This window comes from Vitis riparia, chromosome 4 (assembly GCF_004353265.1).
Source record: "Vitis riparia cultivar Riparia Gloire de Montpellier isolate 1030 chromosome 4, EGFV_Vit.rip_1.0, whole genome shotgun sequence".
Lineage (NCBI taxonomy): Eukaryota > Viridiplantae > Streptophyta > Magnoliopsida > Vitales > Vitaceae > Vitis > Vitis riparia.
The window spans coordinates 18332779-18352674 of NC_048434.1; the positions used below are offsets into that span (position 1 = coordinate 18332779).

Genomic DNA, 19896 nt, shown 5'->3' on the forward strand with positions numbered 1-19896 from the left:
AGGTGAATACCAATGACTTGCTACAATTGAGGAGACCCCACAAAGCTATTAGCCCTGACATATGTAAGTTGTGTATGGAACAAGGAGAATCAGCAGATCATCTCTTTCTCCATTGTTCAGTGACGTTGGGGTTGTGGCACAGACTTTTTCAGCTAGCCAAGATGGATTGGGTTCCTCCGAAAAGCATTTCGGACATGATGTTCATCAATTACAAAGGATTTGGCAAGTCCAAGAGAGGGGTAATTCTATGGCAAAACGCGAGTATAGCGTTAATCTGGGTTGTGTGGCGGGAAAGAAATGCTAGGATATTTGAGGACAAGGCTAGGAATTCAGGGAATCTTTGGGATTCCATTCATTTCCTTGCGTCCTTTTGGGCGTTTTGTTCAGCGGGTTTTAAGGGCACCCCCCTTAACGTATTACAACTTGATTGGCTATTAGTGTGTAGTTCCAATAGTTCCAATGGGACGGCCTAGTGTATTGTTATTTTTTCATGTTGTTTAGTTTTTTTGGAGGGAGGATTCCTCATCCTCCTTGTGTACTTCTTTTTCTATAAATATATTCTTGCGTGGTTTCTTATCAAAAAAAAAAAAAAAAATTGAGGTCCTAAAGAGTGGTTCATTTAGTTACATTCTGGTAGTAAAACTGAAAGCCCTCAAGTAGGATTCAAGAAGGTAGGAAAAAAGGTCTTTAGAAAACATTGTTACTAAAAAATTTGAGGACCTAAAGCAGATCGGTTTCCAGGATTCTAAGGAAAGAGATGCAGTCCTCACTGTTGAAGAGTCTACGAGCAAAAGGTTACTTGTAGATGAGTTTAACAAGTGGACCTCATTGGAAGAAGTGATGAGGAGGCAGAAATTAAGACAAACCTAGCCAAAAGAGGAGAATAAAAATACAGGATAAAAATACCAAATTCTTTCATAAAATGACCAATGCACAGAGGAGAAACCATTTGTCCAAAGTTAGTGTCAATGGGAATCGATTGATCGAGGAAGTGGATATTAATGAGGGGTGTCTTGGGCTTTCCAATATTGCTCCTACTGAAGTAAGGGATTGGAAACCCAGCATTAGTGGGATGCAATTTGAAATGCTAGGAAGCAATGATCCTAGGAAATTGGAGGCACCTATCTCTGAGAAGGAATCCAATTTATGCAGGGATAAACCAAGGTCAAATGGTTTTACCGTAGCATTTCGAGAGATGAGTTGGGACTTCATAAAAACCGGGATGATGGGCTTCTTCAGGGAGTTCTTTGATAATAGCTCCTTTGAGAGAATCCTAAATGCTACTTTCTTAATCTTGATTCCTTAGAAAGGTGGAGTTGAGGACTTAAAAGATTTCGGACTCATTAGTTTAGTTGGGCGGGTGTGTAAGCTCCTAGTTTAAGTTCTAGCCAATCAGCTCAAAAAGGTAGTAGGCAAGGTGGTTTCAATTGACCAACCAGCTTTTGTGTAGGTCAAACAAATTTGGGATGCAACCCTTAATGAGAATGAGGCTTTAGATTCAATGCTAAAGAGCACCAATAGCAAGGTCATCTGTAGGTTGGACATTGAAAAAGGATATGATTATGTAAATTGGGACTTCTTGATAACGGTTTTTGAGAAAATGAGCTTTGGCCAAAAATGGGTGAGATAGAGCAAATGCTGCATTTTTATGATGAGATTCTCCATTGTAGACAACATAGTCCCGTCTCAATTTTTCTAGAGTTCAAGGGGATTGAGGTAAGTAGACCCTCTTTCCTTTTACCTCTTTATTTTGGAAAATGAGGAAATTAGCTAGATCCTAAGGAAGGTCAATGAAAAGAGGTTTCATCTTAGGATTCAAAATAGAAAGAATGGGTGGGGAGGGAATGAAAGTTTTGTTATTCACTAACAACACCTTAATTTTTTGTGATGCTAACCAAGAGCAATTGAAGCAACAAAGGACTAAGCTAGCCTTCACACAATTTTAGACAATATATGATTTACGGAGAAAAATGAGCTAATTCTGATAAAGTTGCAAATATGGAGAGTCTAACCTCAATATTGATCTATAGGATTGAGAGCCTACCTACTACATATTTGGGTCTATGTCTGGGTACTCCTCACAAATCAATACTGATATGGGATTCAATGGAGGCGAGACTTCACAGAGAGCTAGCCTCTTATAAGAGGTAATACCTATCAAAAGGAAGGACACTTACCTTGATCAAAAGCACATTGTCAAGCCTACTAAATTATTTCATGTCTCTACTTATCATTTTGAGCTAGGTAAGCTTAAGACTAGAGCAGATCCAAAGGGATTTCCTATAGGGTGGAGGGCACTTGAGAGAAAGTCAGTCTACAATTTGTTTGGACCAAAAGGATTGAGGACTTGGCATAAAAAATTTCCATACTTTTAATAAGACTTTTCTTAGTAAATGGAACTGGAGATTTGCCTTTGAGAGAGAGAATGGGACAAAAGATGCGAAATGGTGCTCAAGGGTGGTAAGCAATGGTTATAGGGTAGGGTTGTGAAGGGATATTAGAATCGGGTTCGAAATCTTTAGAAGTAGAGCTCGCTCATGATGGGTAATGGCAGGATGGAAAAATTTTGGATAGATAAAAGGCATCGAGAAAATTCTTTAGAAGAGTCTGTACCAGTATTGTTTTCAATAGCCACTAATAAAGACTCTTTGATGGCAGATATATGGGAACAAGATAGGGAGGAGGGCTGGTGAAGTCCTCATTCCATAAACAATTCCATGATTAGGAATTGAAATGAGTGGAGGTCTTTTTATGAAGATTGCAATCAACCTTAATTAGAAGGGATAAGGAGGACAAATCAGGGGTTGGAAGGCACAATGATAGAAACTTGGAGAGTCCTTTCACTAAGGAAGAAGTGTTAGCCGCCTTGTCCAATCTATGTAGAGATAAAGTTCCAAGGTAAGATGGTTTTATGGTAGCGATTTGTACATTTTTTTTTATAGGCAAACACACAAAAGGCATATATTAGAAAAAGGCACCTTGAGGCTGACCCAAAAGCATACAGGGAGTATACAAGAGGCGCCAAAGGGCACAAAAAGAAGAGGAAATACAATACCAGCCCTCACCTAGCGCCTAGCGCCTAGCCAATCCAAAAAAATTGAGTAAAGAGAGATGGTGGCGATTTGTACATGAGCTAGGATTTTGTAAAACCTAAGGTAATGGTTTTCTTCAAGAAGTTCTTTGTCATTAGATCTTTTGGAGAAGCTTAAATGACTCCTCCTTGGTCTTGGTCCCAAAAAAAAAAAGGCAGAGCTAAGGACCTAAATGATTCCAGACCTATTAGCTTATTTTTGGGGTTATAAGCTCCTAGCATAAGTCCTAGCCAATAGTTTCAAAAAGGTGTTAAGGAAAGTGGCCTCAATTTACCAGCATGCTTTTATAAGGGGTAGACAAACTCTATATGCTTAGTGTCACAAGATGCTTCAAATGACCCTCCCCATGGGCTTATATAAGAGGTAGGAAGTTTGTAGAGACCCTTGGAGACATCTACACTTAGCTACAAGGTGGAAGAGTATGAAAGCTTCTAGGAAAGGCTAAAGATGTCCACACATCTCTACACTTGGCTAGGAGACCACTGGAAAAGTGTGGGGTGTTCTAGAATCTTCCAAAGTCATCTTATGCATGGCCTTGTACATAGACTAGTGTAGGAGCTTCTAGATTATTCTTGATTTGTAAAGAACCCTTCAAGGTTCTAGAGACTTCCTAAGGTGCCTATAAATAGGTTAAGGTCTCATTTGGCCAAGGCACCACCCAAAATCATTTCCTAACCAAGCAAGTGAGTTTCAAAGCACTTGTAAAGCTTCCTTTGAGTAATAAAAGCTTTCATTCTTCAAGAATTGCCTACTATGCCTTCTAAAGCTTCCAAGCCGTAAGCATCTTAGCCTAACAAGCTAAGCATCGGGAATAAGGTTGACTTAGTAAGATCAAATGTCTTAACTTGTCTAAGTACCGCACAAGCTTAAGAAAAGACTAAGTCCGTAACAGTTGGTATCAAAGCGTAGCTACGAAGCGTGCATAGTAAAGGAAGCATGTCGGGCTCCAACGTGGCCGAGACTAGTGAGCAAACCCGTAGGAGGGAAACCGAGCCTACTGCACGAGGCAGGGGTAGGAAGGATAAATCTCATGATGCCATAGCCAACATGGAAGCAAGGCTAGCCAAGGTGGAGCTAGCCATGGCAGACACCCAGGAAGGAGTGGACTTGATCGAGCAAGGCATGGAGAAGGGCTTAGAGGATCCAAGACCTTCGTGAGGAGGTGCTAGGCTCACAAGTTCAACCGGTGTCACACGAGGAGTTCATGTCCTTTCAAGACAAAGTCATGAGCATGTTTGCTAGCATGGAGTCAAGAGTGGAGGCCTTGGTTGCACGCATGGAGGCTCGAGACCAGGAGGTTCGACAAAAGCTGGCCATCTACAAGATTGTCGTATCAACACGAGTCATGGCCACTCATGAGGCACCAAAGGTGGAGGTGCCCAAGCCACACACATTCAATGGCAAGAGGGATGCCAATGAGCTAGGCAACTTCTTGTGGCACATCGCACTAATGGATGAAGCCACTAAGGTACATACCGCGACCCTCTACCTCATCGATAATGCTACTCTATGGTGGCGTCGAAGGTTTGTTGATATAGAAAAAGGGACATGCACCATAGACACATGGGATGCCTTTAAGCAAGAGATCAAAAGACAATTCTACCATGAGGATGTGGCTTACCTAGCAAGGAAAAACATGAAGCATCTCAAACACACGGGCCTGATCCGTGAGTATGTCAAAGAATTCTCTACACTTATGCTTGAGATATCCAACATGTCCAAGGAGGAGCTACTGTTCAACTTAATGGACAACTTGCAAAGTTGGGCCGAGCAAAAGTTGAGGAGACATGGTGTCCAAGACCTAGCCACGACCATGGCAATAGTAGAGTCTTTAACGGATTACAAGAGGAGAGACTCCTCCAAGATTGAGTCTTTGGAGAATAGCCATGCTACGGGTGGGGGAGACGAGGTTTCAAGGGACCACAATGCTCCTAAAATGGGATCAGGCAAGACGCCTAACATTTGGGAGGGAAGGGGGTAAGGCAGAAAGAAAGAGTTTACACCTAAAATCAAATGCTTCCTGTGTGACGATCCACATTGGGCATGGGATTGTCCAAAAAAGAAAATGCCCAGTGCCATGATTGAGGAGAGAGAATAGGAAGACGAAGCATATATGGGCTTGATGCAGCTACTAGGTGCCCTCCAAATTAACCCAAAGCCTAGTACACCTAAGACCTTACTATCAGGGGTGCAAGTAAAAGAGGCAAAAGGGGAGCAAGCTAAGGTAGCCCACACACACATGGACAAGGTCACCAAGAGAAAGGTGAACTCAATGGGCAAGAGGAAGCAGCACTCCAAGCATCGAAAGTGTAGGTGTCTGCATCCATCCTAGGCCTCATGGGAGAAGGAGGTGAAGAATATCTTGGCTGAACGAGTCACCAGGAGACAAGAGTTCCCTCCTATGATAGAGTATCTAGTTCGATGGAAATGACTACCTAAGAGGTAGGCAACTGGGAACATGCAAATGCCTTGAGAAGGTTCTGGAAACACATCGAGAGGTTTCAAGAAGAGACAACAACGGGGACGTCGATGGCATGGGTGGGGGAGAGTGTCACAAGATGCTTCAAATGACCCTTCCCATGGGCTTATATAAGAGGTAGGAAGCTTCTAGAGACCCCTGGAGACATCTACACTTAGCTATAAGTGGAAGAGTGTGAAAGCTTCTAGAAAAGACTAGAGATGTCTCACACATCTCTACACTTAGCTAGGAGACCACTGGAAAAGTGTGAGGTGTTCTAGAATCTTCCAAAGTCATCTTGTACATGGCCTTCTACATAGACTAGTGTAGGAACTTCTAGATTGTTCTTGATTTGTAAAGAACCCTTCAAGGTTCTAGAGACTTCTTAAGGTACCTATAAATAGGTTAAGGCCTCATTTGGCCAAGGCACCACCCAAAATCATTTCCTAACCAAGCAAGTGAGTTCCAAAACACTTGTAAAGCTTCTTTTGAGCAATAAAAGCTTTCATTCTTCAATAATTGCCTACTACGCCTTCTAAAACTTCCAAGTTGTAAGTATCTTAGCCTAGCAAGCTAAGCTATCGCACGAGCTTAGGAAAAGACTAAGTTCATGACATTAGGCTCTAGTTTAAAAAAAGTCTAATAGTGGCATTATTTGTAAACAAGACATTGAAAAGGCTATGAACATGTAAATTGGGATTTCCTACTAAGGGTACTAGTTAAAATGGGCTTCAGTAAAAAATAAGTGAGATGGATCAAATGGTGTATATCTAACACAAAATTTTATGTCCTTGTCAACAAGATTTAAACCAGTGTTTTCTAGAGCTCCATAGGTTTAAGGTAGGGAAACCATCTTTGCCTCTACCTTGTCATTTTGGGGATGTAGTCTTTCAATAAGATTTTAAGAAGGGTACAAGAAGGGGCCTCCATATTAGAATACAAAGTTGGAGAAAGAGTTGGCAAGGGTATGGAATTGTCCCCTTTGTTGTTTGCTAATGACACTTTAATTTTCTATGATGCTAACTAAGAGTAGTTGGAGCACCAAAGTAAGGCTTTCATTTGATTTGAGGCAATCTCTGGCCTAAAGACAATGAACATGGAGAAACATGAGCTTATTATGGTAGGGGAAGTTAAAAAAATGGAAAGCCTTGTTGATTATAATGTAGGAAATCTGCCTACTACATATCTAAGCCTTCCTTTGGAAGCTCCTCACAAATTAATGAGAATATAATATTCAATGGAGGAGAGATTTAAGAGAAAGCTTGCCTTGTAGAAGAGACAAAATCTCTCAAATGGGCTTACCTTGATCAAAAGCACATTGTCTAGCTTGATAATTTATTTTGTATATCTATTTCTCATTCCCTTAAGGTTAAACTAAATCCAAAGGGATTTTCTTTGGCCAAAGGAGGTGGAGGTGGGGATAAGGAAAAGCCTCATTTAGTTAAGTGGTCTATATCCATTTAGGCAAGAGTGGAGCTCTTGGTATAAAAAATCTTCATATTCTTAACAAAGGTCTTTTGGGCAAATGGTGATAGAGATTCACTACCGAGAGTAAGTCCCTTTGGAAGCAGGTCATGGTACAAAAGTTAGAGGTAGAAAAAGGGAGTTGGTGTTTAAGGGAAGTGGGGGATTTCCATCGAGTGGGTTGTGGAAGGCAATTAGAGTTGGATAGACGGTCTTTAGAATTAGATATCACTTCATTGTTAGTAATGGCAAAAGGGTAAAATTTTGAAAAGATAGATGGTGCGAAGAAAGTTCTTTAGAAGAACCATTCCCAATGTTGTTTTCTATAGTTCTTGCTTAAGACTCTTGGGTAGCAAAGTTATGGAAGTAGATTGGCAAGGAAAACTAATGGAGTACCTAATTTCACAGACAATTCCATAATTAGGAATTGGAAAGAGTGAAGACCTTCGACGGCATTCATGTTCGATAATAGAGGAAGTGGAGGATAAATTGGGCTCGAAGGAAACTAAGAGTGACAATTTCTCTAACAAATCTTTCTATGCTTCCTTAACCCCAGGAAGAAGTGTGCCCTTCCCCACAAGCCCGGTTTAGAACCTATAGGTGCCAACAAAGGTGAGGTTTTTTTGTTGGGATGGAGATAAGAGGATTTTAACGATTGACCCACTCAAAAGGAGAGGATGGAGCATTCCAAACAGGTGTGGATGTATAAAAGGGGAGAAGAGACAATTGGTCACACCCTCCTTTACTACTCCAAAACAAGAATCCTATGGCAAGTAGTTTTTTCCCTATCTAGAGTGGTGTAGGAAATGCCCTTTTCAATAAAAGGAACTCTTTTGAGTTAGTATGGTTCTTTTATGGAGAAGAAAGACGGTTGCTCCTTTGTATCTATTCTAGGCGTTGTTATGGAAAGAAATAAATAAAAGGCCTTTTGAAGATATGAAACAATTGAATCAAACAATCAAATCCTCCTTTATGTGTACATAGATGGCATGTCCATGAAAATAGATTCCGTAAATTGGTTGAGCTCATCGTAAGGAGAGGAAGGTTTTTTTTTTTTGTTCGCTCTTCCTTTTTGCTTGCATGTTGGCACTATTTGCATACATTGTGTGTGCTTTGGTATGCCTTTTTTAGGCATGTTTAATGTATTCTCACAATTTGCCTATCAAGGAAAAAAAGAGGGCCAAGTTTTCTTTCAAATCTTTCTACACATCCTTAGCCCAAGGAAAAAGTGAACCTTTCCTTGCAAGCATAGTATGGAACCCAAGGATGCCAACAAGGGATGATTTCTTTGCTTAAGAAGATATTCGGGAAAGGATTTTAACGCTTGATCAGCTATGGAGTATTCTGAATAGATGTTAGTTGCTACATGTGTAAAGGGGATGAAAAGTCAGCTGATCACTTGCTTCTCTACTGCTCCAAAGTGAAAATTTTGTGGCAGCTAGTTTTTTCTTTGATTGGAGTAGCCCGGGTGATGCACTCCTTTGTAAGAGGTCATCTCCTAAGTGAGGAAGAAATGTTTCAAGGCCACTCCTTTATAGCTATTTTGGACATTATGAAAGGAAGGAAATAGGAGATCTTTCAAAGGTGTAGAACAGTCGGATCAAGCAATCGAATCTACCTTTATGTGTATCTTTTCAAATTAGGTTAAAGTGTTCATAGACAATCCTTCCACCACAACGATAGTTTTTGTAGATTGGTTGAGTTCGAAGTAAGGGGAGGAAGGTTGTTTTTTGTTCTCTCTCTTCCTTTTACTTACGTATTTGGCACTAATTGTATACCTCATGTCTACCTTGTTACGCTCTTATTAGGCGTTTTCTTTATTCAATATATCTTCCCTTTGGCCTATCAAAAAAGGAAAAAGCATCATAAAACAAAAGACATGTAACCGCTAAGATCGAGGAAAGAGTCAAACTAACAAGGGAGGGAGAGTAGAGAGGGTTTGTGAGAGTGGTATGTGTGAATTTGGTCGAAGGATTTCTATCTATGGAGGTCAGGTGGATGAGAACCAACTGATTTTCAGGCCTAAAGCCACTAGCAGCCCTTCGCATGTGCAGCCCTGATGAACAAGGAACCTAATGCTGCAAGTTCAGCAAGCTAGACTGAAAGTGTCTTATACAGCCTGTTCCATGCTAAGACTGACACCTGTCCTTGGGATAGGATCAGGCTGATATCTGCCCGTGGGATAACATCAAGCTAATATTTGCACAAGAGACAGGGTGGAGCTTCCCCTCCACCCTAAGATTGATCAAGCTGACAGTGCAGCCAAGAGAAGTTAACACCTCAAGAAGCCTGCACTCTAGCCATTAGGCCAAGACCCTTAATCCATCCCCCAGTTAATGGTGAAGTGAGATACTCACTGTCAACAGCATCAGGTCTACATCAGGGACCACCTCATCCTGCTCTCCACCCAGGCACACATCAAGCATTTAGGGTGCTGTTCCAAGGGCACCTCAAATCAAAGGATCTAGAGAAGGTTAATCCCCAGCATCAACCCTTATGCTTGGTGTTTCTCACTAACAAGCATAAAGGGGAATCAAACCAAGAGCCTCTATCCCAACCCTATTCAGTGGTAAGGTGAGATAATGTCAACAGCATTAAGTCTTGGTCAGGGATCGCCCAGCCTTAGCCTTAACCCAGGCAGGCATCAAGCATTATGGCATGGTGTCAAGAACATCTATGAGGGATTTTGAGAAGGTTAGTGCCCAGCGTTGACCTAGCACTTGGTGACTCACAATATTGAATGCAGACACCCCTTTCTTGGAGGTGGAGGAGAAAGCAAGGAGAATATGTAAAAGCTTCTTGAGGCCCTTGTTGGTTAGGACTCTGAATGACAGCATGCTTAGCATTGAGGCCTCTTTGTAAAACCACGCCAACCGTTCACATGTGTCCTATGGATATAAAGCCAAGCACGTGCTAGACAAATGATGTATTAACAATAAAACATTAATATATCATAGTATTGCACAAGATTTAGCAAAACCTAATGTTTTCATAACTGGATTGACCATTGAATCGAAAAAATTACCGATTCGCGGTTCATTGGTCAAACCCATGGTTGAACCACGGTCAAAACAATGACGTCATAAATATATAATTTATATATTATTAAAATTAAAAATATTTATAAAAAATTATATATATATATATATATAATTAAAATTTTTAATAATATTTTATTTTTATATTTAATATATTAAATGATAAAATTAAATATAAACGTATTTTGAAAAAACGCAATTTTTAAGCTTATTTATACCCATTTTAGATAATCCAATTTTTAGGCCCATTTTTCAAAGAACCATATGGACATTCATTTTTATACTTAATCTTCACCATTCATTTAAAAAAACAAAACCCTCTCCTCATCACTATTCGTTCCTTTTTTCCCCCTTTCTTTTCTTCTTCATTTCTTCTTCCCATCACCATTTGCTCCCCTTTTTCCCCCTTTCTCTTCTTCTTCTTCTTTCCCTCTCTGTCACACCATACCTACGCGTAATCCCCCTCTCTCACCATACCTGTGTGCCAGCGCCTACCCCAACTAGCAGCCATCTCACTGTCGGCAGCAGCTCAAGCGTGACTGCTGATCGCCGACCAACAGTCGTCCCATTCCACCATCTCACTATCTCTCTCTCATGGGAAAAAAAAAAAAAAAACATGCAGTGAACTGTTCAATTCACTACAAATCAGCCGGTTCACTTGGTTCGCCGGTCCAACCGTCGATTTCAACGGTTTGACACCAAACCGGAAATGCCACCGATCTGGTCTGGTTTTTATAACAATGGCAAAACCACAACAATTTCCAGAACTAGCATTGAAAACAAAACATTTTGTTCTCTTTAACCATCAGAGATTTCTTCTTTTTTTTGTTTTTTTTTTAATTCAACTAAGCTTCATAATGTTTCAAAATAAGATAAATTTTCCAATGTTGATTTCCAGCCCTCCAAAAGAATCCAAATATCAATTATATTCCTTTAATATTTTTTAGGAATAACAGAATGTAACTACTACTGCATACCAATAGATTACAACCATGGTTTGAAATGTCGAAATTTTTCAGTGAAATATCCTCAATATTTCAGTTATCGGAGCAAATTGACACATATTCCTCACCAATAATCAGTCGACTGATTTTTCGCCCATTTTTTTGAAATTTCGCCTAAACATCTGCATTTTTTCCGATTTTTTGGGAAATTTCCTGATATTTTCAATGGTTAACTCTAGTTGACCATTCAATTGCGTTGAAGCCTACTGCCCGCCCCCTTCAAACTTCAAATTTTTTTGAAATTGTTTATGTTGTTGCTTGGGGGATTCGAACCTTGGCCAAAAAACTTGGGTTCAAGCTTGGTTACCACTGGACTAAGTTCACACTTATTAATATATGTTGATAATAAATTTGTTATAAAGTTCATTATTAAAAAATTAATTAATTAATTTTAATTATTTTACTTTAAATTTTATTTAATTAATTAATAAATGTATAAAAACCATCATTATAATTTTTTTAATATCATTTATATGATAATTAAATATAAAAAATATAAATATTAAAAAATCATATATGTATTATCATTTATTTTACATTATTGAATGTATTTGAATTAAATAAATTATAGTTTTAATATTAAATGTATTATCATTTATCTCATTAATCCTATTTTAAAAAATTACTATCACTTCAATTTTAAATTTTTTATATTTATCCTTTTAATTTTTTTAAATTTAGAATGTTTTTATTTTAAAATATTAAAAATATAAACTTATTCAAAAAAATTACCAAAATAAAAATAATAATAATAATAATGAAGTTCTAATATGTGATTAGATAATAATAAATTTTTAAGATCGATTTATCATTGCTTACCAATATTTTTCTCTCTGACCATATATATGTCAATTACACTTAGAAAATAACTTTAACATATGTATTTTTATTTATTTTATCATTTTTTGGATTTTTTTCTAAATATTTTCCTGAATTTTGAATAATTTTCGCATTATTGATATTTTTGTTAAAATATCCACCAATATTTCTCCAATATTTCCGATATATCTGTAAAATCCAAGTACCGATATATCCGTATTTACCGATATTTCAAACCATGGTTATAGCATTGCTACATATTTTTCACACAATGTATCTACATATCATTATGTCACACCATGTATCAGTTGGTATCTGATGTGAATAGGCTTGTCAAATCATACAACATCAATACACCATCTAACACATGAGACAACTCATCTAAGACAACCTTTTACTCAATTTGGGCACTGAACGAAATCAGATCAGACTTTAATATTAACAGTATCTAGGTGGCTTATATGTCTTAGATTGCCCATACTTCAAACCACGGAATAAGTACCAAAATCAACAAGGAAAAAAGAACATACGATGATTGTTGTTTCTTGTTCTTGTTCTCTACCTCCAAGAAGTAACCAGCAGCTCCATAATTCTCCTGCATCTGCAAGTTTGAAACAACAGTAAGATCAAATGTTTCAGAAAAAAGAAAGCAGCTTGCAAGCTAAAGGTATCTTCATAGAACGAGGACCCCCAAAATTTGTTTCTGTCACCAACCAGAGAGGGGAGAAGAAAGAGAATAGCTATTCTGTATAACATAATTATTCCCTAAGTAAGAACAATAGTTATTCCATAGTCACAACAGCCCAAAGCACAATCCATGAAGATTCAAAAGAGAGAGGGAGAGAGGGAGGGAGAGAGAGAGAGAGAGCAAGCAAGCAGATATTCCAATAAAGTTCAAGAGAAAACAATCCAAAAAGTTAAAGCCCTGTTTGGTAACAATTTTTTGAAATCATCTCTAATGTTTTGCAAAACAAATGTCTGTTTGGGAACCTAAAATATTTTTTATTTTGTTTTCTATATTTTTAAATATATTTTAAAAATAATTTTTATATGTAGTACTTTATTTGTAATCATTCTCCCTATTTGTATAATTATTTTTTAAAATAATATTTAGAAAATAAGTAAAAACAACTAAAATACGTTCTCTGAAAATACTTTGTTTTCCATTTTTAAAAACAGTAAACTGTTTTCTGTTTTCTGGTTGTTAAACCTGTTTTCCCTTTTTTTTTTGTCCTAGATAACAAAAAACTATTTTTGAAAACAATTACCAAAATAAGTCTTAGACATTTCTACAAAGGCCAAGAGAAATCAATTCAAGCACTATAATATCAATGGCTATAAAGCACCTGAAGATCACTTCAGAATCGTGTTTCATGCTTTAGAGTTTGCTGCATATGTTAGTGTCTTTTATATAATAAACGGATAAGATCAAATGTGATATTTGTACAGAAATTAAAAATTTTCTGGGGAAGATACAAAGTGGGGAAGCATACCTGCTTATCCAGCCAAACAAGATATTGCACAACAGCTGCACCATCCCGAACGTGTGCCTTTCTTAATCCATCCAACTCAACTGGATTCTAGAAATTTAATCCAGTACGAGAAAAGATTAGTCTGGTGAAGGTAATTATAACATATTACTACCCTATCAAAAAAAATAATTATAATGTAGTACTATTGCAAAATTGTTTCAGAACATATGACATAGACATGATGAAGCCAAATGGAGCTACTAGGATTTGTAAAGAATTACCAGAGAGTAACTATAATTATCTAATTACTTTAGAAACAGCTTCAGATTCCATTATTCACATGTGCTTAATCCAAGAATCTGAATATTTCTATCACAGGGTAAAGGAAAAGTTTCTTAATCTCATGCACTATAGAAGGACCAAGGTAAACAGGAAAACAGCTCAAATAGGCATATTTCCAGCATGCTGGATGCTGATAAATGTTTCGCAAGCTCAAGAAATTTGCCAGATCACCTCAAAGGTAAACCCTGAGAAAGCCTCACATTTGGTCTCCTTGAGAAAGCCTCAAGAAGGTTTTAAATTTGCCCAATTGATATCACAAAGAAAAACCTCATTTCAGTTATATTTATTATACTTTTTCAGAACGAAAACATTTCACATGGTTATATGATAACATAGGTTCACCAATCCTGTACTATTAGCTTACTCAGGCATTCAAACACTTTTTGTAACTCATATTTCAAATAATATGTCCAGTTATAGGGACAACGGATATGCTACCTTGATAGCTTTTGCAATGGCCAAAGGTGATTGCTGCAAAACAACCTTATCTGAATCCAGTTTTGAATACAAAGCATAGCAGCATGAACCAGGGTCAACCCATATGAAGCCACAAGTTTTTTCTTCCTCTTCATTTATGTCATTCTCTGTTATATCAGTTACAGGGGAAGGTCTGAGTTGATTAGACGCAAGCAAGGCTACATCTGAGCTAACTTCACCATACTCTCGAACTTCAATTCCATTTTCTTTCATATGGGAGTTTATCTGCATAAAATAACCATATGCCAAATAAGTCAAAAGGTTAGACCTATTAGACATACAGATGTGAGTTGCCTCCTGACTTGGATGTAGAGTATAAAAGAAAGATACAAGACAACAAATTTTTGCTTGAGTTTTTAAGGCCTTGTTTGGGATATCTTCTAATTTTTAGCTTTAGCTTGGAGATGAAGCCGAAGTCAACATTGGTACTTCAAAGAGTAATTAAACATGAAATAGCTTCCTAGATAAGCTAGAGGGGGGGGGGGGGGGGGGGGGGGGCCTCTACAAGAAGTACCATTATCTTGAATTGTATAATAAACTCTTTTTTTAAAATGATAAGCTCCTTAAAATTGCCCAAACATGTTCACAAGCTCTTATTGCGTCCAATAAAGAGCTTTTAGCCTCTTAAAATCCAATCTAAATAGAGCCTAAGTACCTGTACAAGTATGATAATTGTGAAACCTGACACTAAACTAGCTGTCAGTCAATATATATCACTACGCAAACAACCAAAAGAATCCTTTTTTGATAGGAACAACCAAAAGAATCCTTTGAAAAACTTGAAAAAAATAGAAGGCATGAACTGCTTTAGGGGTTTGAAGAATTTGGTCTTGTAGCTTTGCTTGAATGGGTACATGAACTGACAATCTGAAGGTCTAGGGTCCTAGGGAAAAGATGCAGTCTGTTCCAAAAAGCAGCCAATCCAATTGAGCACCTCTATTTGAGATCAGGCCCGGTAACTGATGTGAGATCCACCAAAATAATAAGCGCATATGATTGAACCAGATGAGGATCTGAAGGCCTATGGGGTAGCAAAATGAAAATGTTCTTAAAAAATGCTTTCCTTGTCAAACACAACAATATTGAACCTTTTTTTAAAACATTTTTGCATCATTTTCAATAGTTAAAATACTCACAGGTTTTAAAACCTGAATATATATATACATATATATATATTTTCATCATATAGATCATTTTCAGGAAATGTTATAAAAAATTATTACCAACTATGTGAAGTGTCCTTTTCACCTTTTCTATCTCCAAAAATAGAAATAGCCCCCATCTTAGCTACCCAAGGGATCCAAAACTTTTTAGATCTGATCCTTGCTTGAAGCTGAGATACATGGACACTAATACCTATCGACACGATACGACACGGTGCGGGTGTGAGATTGTGTAAGATACAGATATATAGCATTGGATACATTTTGTTTGAGGTCCAAAATCATTTTAAACTTTTTACAAATAACAGATTAGTTCACTTCTAATTAACTCTTCAAATGGAGCAGAAAAAGGGTGATGAGAAAAAGAAATAGGGGAATTGTTGGCTGCTCTAGTGACTGAACTCATACATAATCATTACCATATTTAATAGATAAGTAAAAAATTATCACTGCAGCATATGGATAAAGAAGAAGAGTGGACAGACATTAACACTGATTACAACAATCAGATACGATTATAATTCCTTAAAGAATCTAATAAGTGATGGTTATAATAGTGCTAAAGATTATTTGATGAAGCATGAGAGAGTTGAATTTTTGGAGAGAAAAAAGAACTAAATTTAGAAACTATTGATAATGACAAACCATTAATTTTGTTATTACGAATTTTATGGGTTTTCTTATCATCTAATTTTCATGTAATTTTATTAGTATTTTTATGATTTTTTTTTTAGAATTTTTTTTATTTATTTGTTTATTTACTTGTTTAAGTTGAGGCTCAAGTCTAGTTCCACCTCATGGCTTATGTCTCACTTCATTTGGACAAAATGCCTCAAGACCGACTTTAGCCTTTTAAAACATTTCAATTACATGTACTTGCTACTAAGATTATGTCTTTCACATTTTTCTTTTGATAGGTAACCTTCTTCTTGGATTTTTGTTTTTGCCATACTTGAACATGGAACCTCCCACATCTCCACCTTAACCCCACACCACTTAAGCCAAGCCTCAAAGACTAGATTATTTCTTCCACATTAAACCAATTTATTGTCCTTTTCATTCAGTAAATAGCCTAAAGAAATTTCAACTTAAGGCTCAAATAAGAATCAGAACCTTTCTTTCAACTTAGTGAGCGGTGCCACCTTCAGCCAGGGATGCCCTTCTTAGCTCTTTTATAGGGAAGAAAAGGAAGACGGTGTAGACAACAACTCCTTTGTGCTTATCTTGGACCTCATGAAAAGAAAGAAATTGGAGAGCTTCGATGATTCCAAATTAACAAACCAAAATATTTTATGGTTATGTACATGTTCTTAGATTGGGTCAGGGTGCTCTTAGGTTTTAGTTTGTTGCCTTGATTTGATTTTATTGATTGGTTGGGTTGCAAGTGATGTGAGTGTGTTGTTTTTTGTATATCCTTTTCTTTTTGGCCTTAGGTGCCTTGTATACATCATGTGTACTTTTATGTGCCCTTCTTTAGGCACTTTAAATACAATTGCTTTTACCTATAAAAAAAAAAGGATATTAAAAAAATTAATACAGTCTAAACCAAGTCAATCATGTCGCAATGAAGCAATAGACGTGTGTGTAAATTATACCATATTCCACAAGAAGCATTGTTTCCCCCAGACATTCCTAGTTTAACCTCAACAATATTTTCCCATTTCACATCAATAAATAAATTAAAGATAGATAGGCTAGCAAATGAAGTGAATTATTTTTTATTTGTTACTTTTTACTTGATATGGTTGATCTTTTAATGACTATCTTTTAACTTCAGTACTCATTTGTCGCTGACAGCTTGGAATTAATACATATCTGGTTCTCATAATATCTGTTATTATATTGCCTGATTTTCTGCGCACCAATCAGAGTCACCAAATACCATATCCCTGGAGCCCCATTGCCTTACTACTTTTAATCGTTAGCAAATCAGAGAAGGAGATATACCCAAAAAAAAACAAAAAAAAAAAAAAACAATAACAACAACAACAACTAACCTCAGAAGAGACCTTCTTCTTGTCAACATAAAAGAAAGCTGATTTGGATGTCACTATAGCAAATGCATGAACAACTGGACAGTAAGACACATCAGTCCCACGAACATTATATAACCAAGCAACCTGCGTAACAGTTATTACACTTAATTTTGCATGAGAAAATGAGGAAATTTAAACTGGAAGGTCCCTGAGAATGAATAGATTCTCAATCTCGAAACAACAGAATTGCAAATATTAAGCAAGAACAAGATGAACTTACCTCATCAAGCGCTGTGATAATTATACCCTGAGCTTTCTCCTGCATGAGCCTTTCTCTCAAATCCTCCAACTTATCAGCTACAGAACGACCAGCGAATTCTAGTGGCTGTATAATGACAGGATTAGTTTCAGCTGGTGGCCGATTTTTCCAAACTTCATCTACCAAGTTTGTGGATGTTTGGACCAGCTTTTGCCGTTTTTTGGTAAAAGCACGCTCCCATCTTTGTGCAGTATCCACTGATATGCACCAAGGATCAATACCAACAGCTGCATTGTTTGGCAGATTCTAACAAAAGCACATAAAAAGTTTCCACTTTAATATGGTTTTCTATTACATTATAACAAACAAAACTAAAATTTGATAAAAATTCAAAGAACTAAAAAATGACAAGTAGTCCAACAATCATAGCTATCTTTCAACTAAGCTAAACCATCAAAAGGCATTATTGATAAGTAACTTATGGAAATAAGTGATTTCAGCCTGAACTATTATGGTTGTCTATAGGAATGCATTATTCCAAACCTTATTTCAACAGAGGTAAAAATATAAATCCTTAGAATTTTAGCAGATCATCGCCGGATATAAGAATGAATTTTTCTATGTCAAGGACTAAGAGAAGTTAAAAATCTGCTGGTGACATAATTGTGTAGTTTCTTGTTCTCTGAGGTTGCATTCAGTTCACAAGCATCAAACTTCAATACTGAAATCATATCTCTAAAAATAAATTCCAGGAACGTAAAGATTTCCATTATAAGGCTTGGCTAAAGTTGGGAATTTGAAACTCCAGTCAAATTTTATTTCTATTATAAAATTTGGTTATTTTGAGAACAACTTAGGAATTGACATAAGTTTACATAGTAAACCCAAAGAAACATTATAATGATTAAATCTAGTTATAAATAAATAAATAAAAACAAACAAAAGATTGTCCTCCTTCCTTTTATCATTGTTGCCTGAAGATGGGAATAAAAAGAAAACACCAAATCCTCCATAGGTACAATATTTCCCTAAATTTGAGAGAATCTCATATCCAAGGATGAAAATACCTTATCAATATCCACAAAATATCAATGGTTCAATTTTAAAATATAAGTAAAAATAAAAGAAACCATGGAGATTAACAGAAAAAACATGAAAATTTTGGTTGAAACTTTGAGAAATGATAAAACAACAAATAATACAGGCAAGCAAATTCAAGAATTCCTAGCCCATTCATATATTATGATCCAAAGACTGCTCAGCAACAGTCATACAGGTGGGGAATGTTGGGGTAAACTAGAAAGTTTGGGTAAAGCCAAATACAAACTAAACTAGTTTTTATATTAAATATGTATGATAAAATTAGTGTTATTTGGTATAATGTGTTGATGGTAAAACATGAATATTGAATACTAATATGGATATAAAAACATTTTCATGAATGATAATATATACATATTGTACATATTTTCATAATTGTTAATATATACAAGAAAAACTTCTTACAATTAGTCAATATCATATTGGCAAAAGCAAAGAACAATAAAATTTTATCTTTTCTATTTTATTTTTAAATAGTTGATTGTAAATATTTCATTTTAAGATTATTTTTCTAGTAATTATACAATTTGTCTTTGCTAAGCACATTATATTAATTCACTAAAATGCAAATTTAGAAAATCTAAAATGATACATAATTAGGATGATTTTTTATCACATAATTGAACTAAAATTTGAGATAATTGAAAACCGAATACGGTATTATTTTTATATTATAAATGAACATTTCAATGAAAATGAGAATTAGATTTAAATTTTTTTATCACATTTTTTAACGATACCCTCTAAATTTGTATAAGTGTTGATAATTGAATTAAGATAGAAACAATTTTAAACCCATACATGCTAAATTTTTGTTTAATATTTTTATCACAATTCTTTAACAAGCATTTGTAATATCTTTTCTTGTGAAAATGATGAGCTTTTCAAACCTTTTTATTTATCTAAAATAAATAAATATATTATTTAATTTAAAATGACAGTATTCTTTCCAAATCACATTTCCATCTAATTCTAAGATATTTTTCTGAAATCAGGCTACAAGAAGCCTTGACTTTTAAATATATATACTTTGCTAATCTTTTGGCACAACAAGCTGCATTTTTTGCCTTTCCCCAATATTTCCATAGTGTCAATTTTTCAACACTATTTCAGTGATTTTTTGCAGATTTTACTAGTACCCCAGTTGCCATACCAGGATGCTCAGTTTCATAAAATTTCAATCACTAAAAAGATTGATCTTTTCATCCTTGCTCATATCTAAGGAAACTAT

General features: G+C 36.1%; 1 protein-coding gene across 1 annotated transcript in view; it reads right to left on the minus strand.

Moving 5' to 3' along the window:
- The window catches only part of LOC117912689 (aminopeptidase P1), a 33861-nt gene that overhangs the window by 8220 nt on the left and 5745 nt on the right, over nucleotides 1-19896 (minus strand). The window contains exons 4-8 of the mRNA XM_034827371.1: nucleotides 17586-17870; nucleotides 17327-17449; nucleotides 14128-14391; nucleotides 13369-13455; nucleotides 12406-12476 (exon numbers count right to left, since the gene is read on the minus strand). Coding sequence (XP_034683262.1) covers nucleotides 12406-12476; nucleotides 13369-13455; nucleotides 14128-14391; nucleotides 17327-17449; nucleotides 17586-17870 — 830 coding nt within the window. The remainder of the gene's footprint in view (nucleotides 1-12405; nucleotides 12477-13368; nucleotides 13456-14127; nucleotides 14392-17326; nucleotides 17450-17585; nucleotides 17871-19896) is intronic.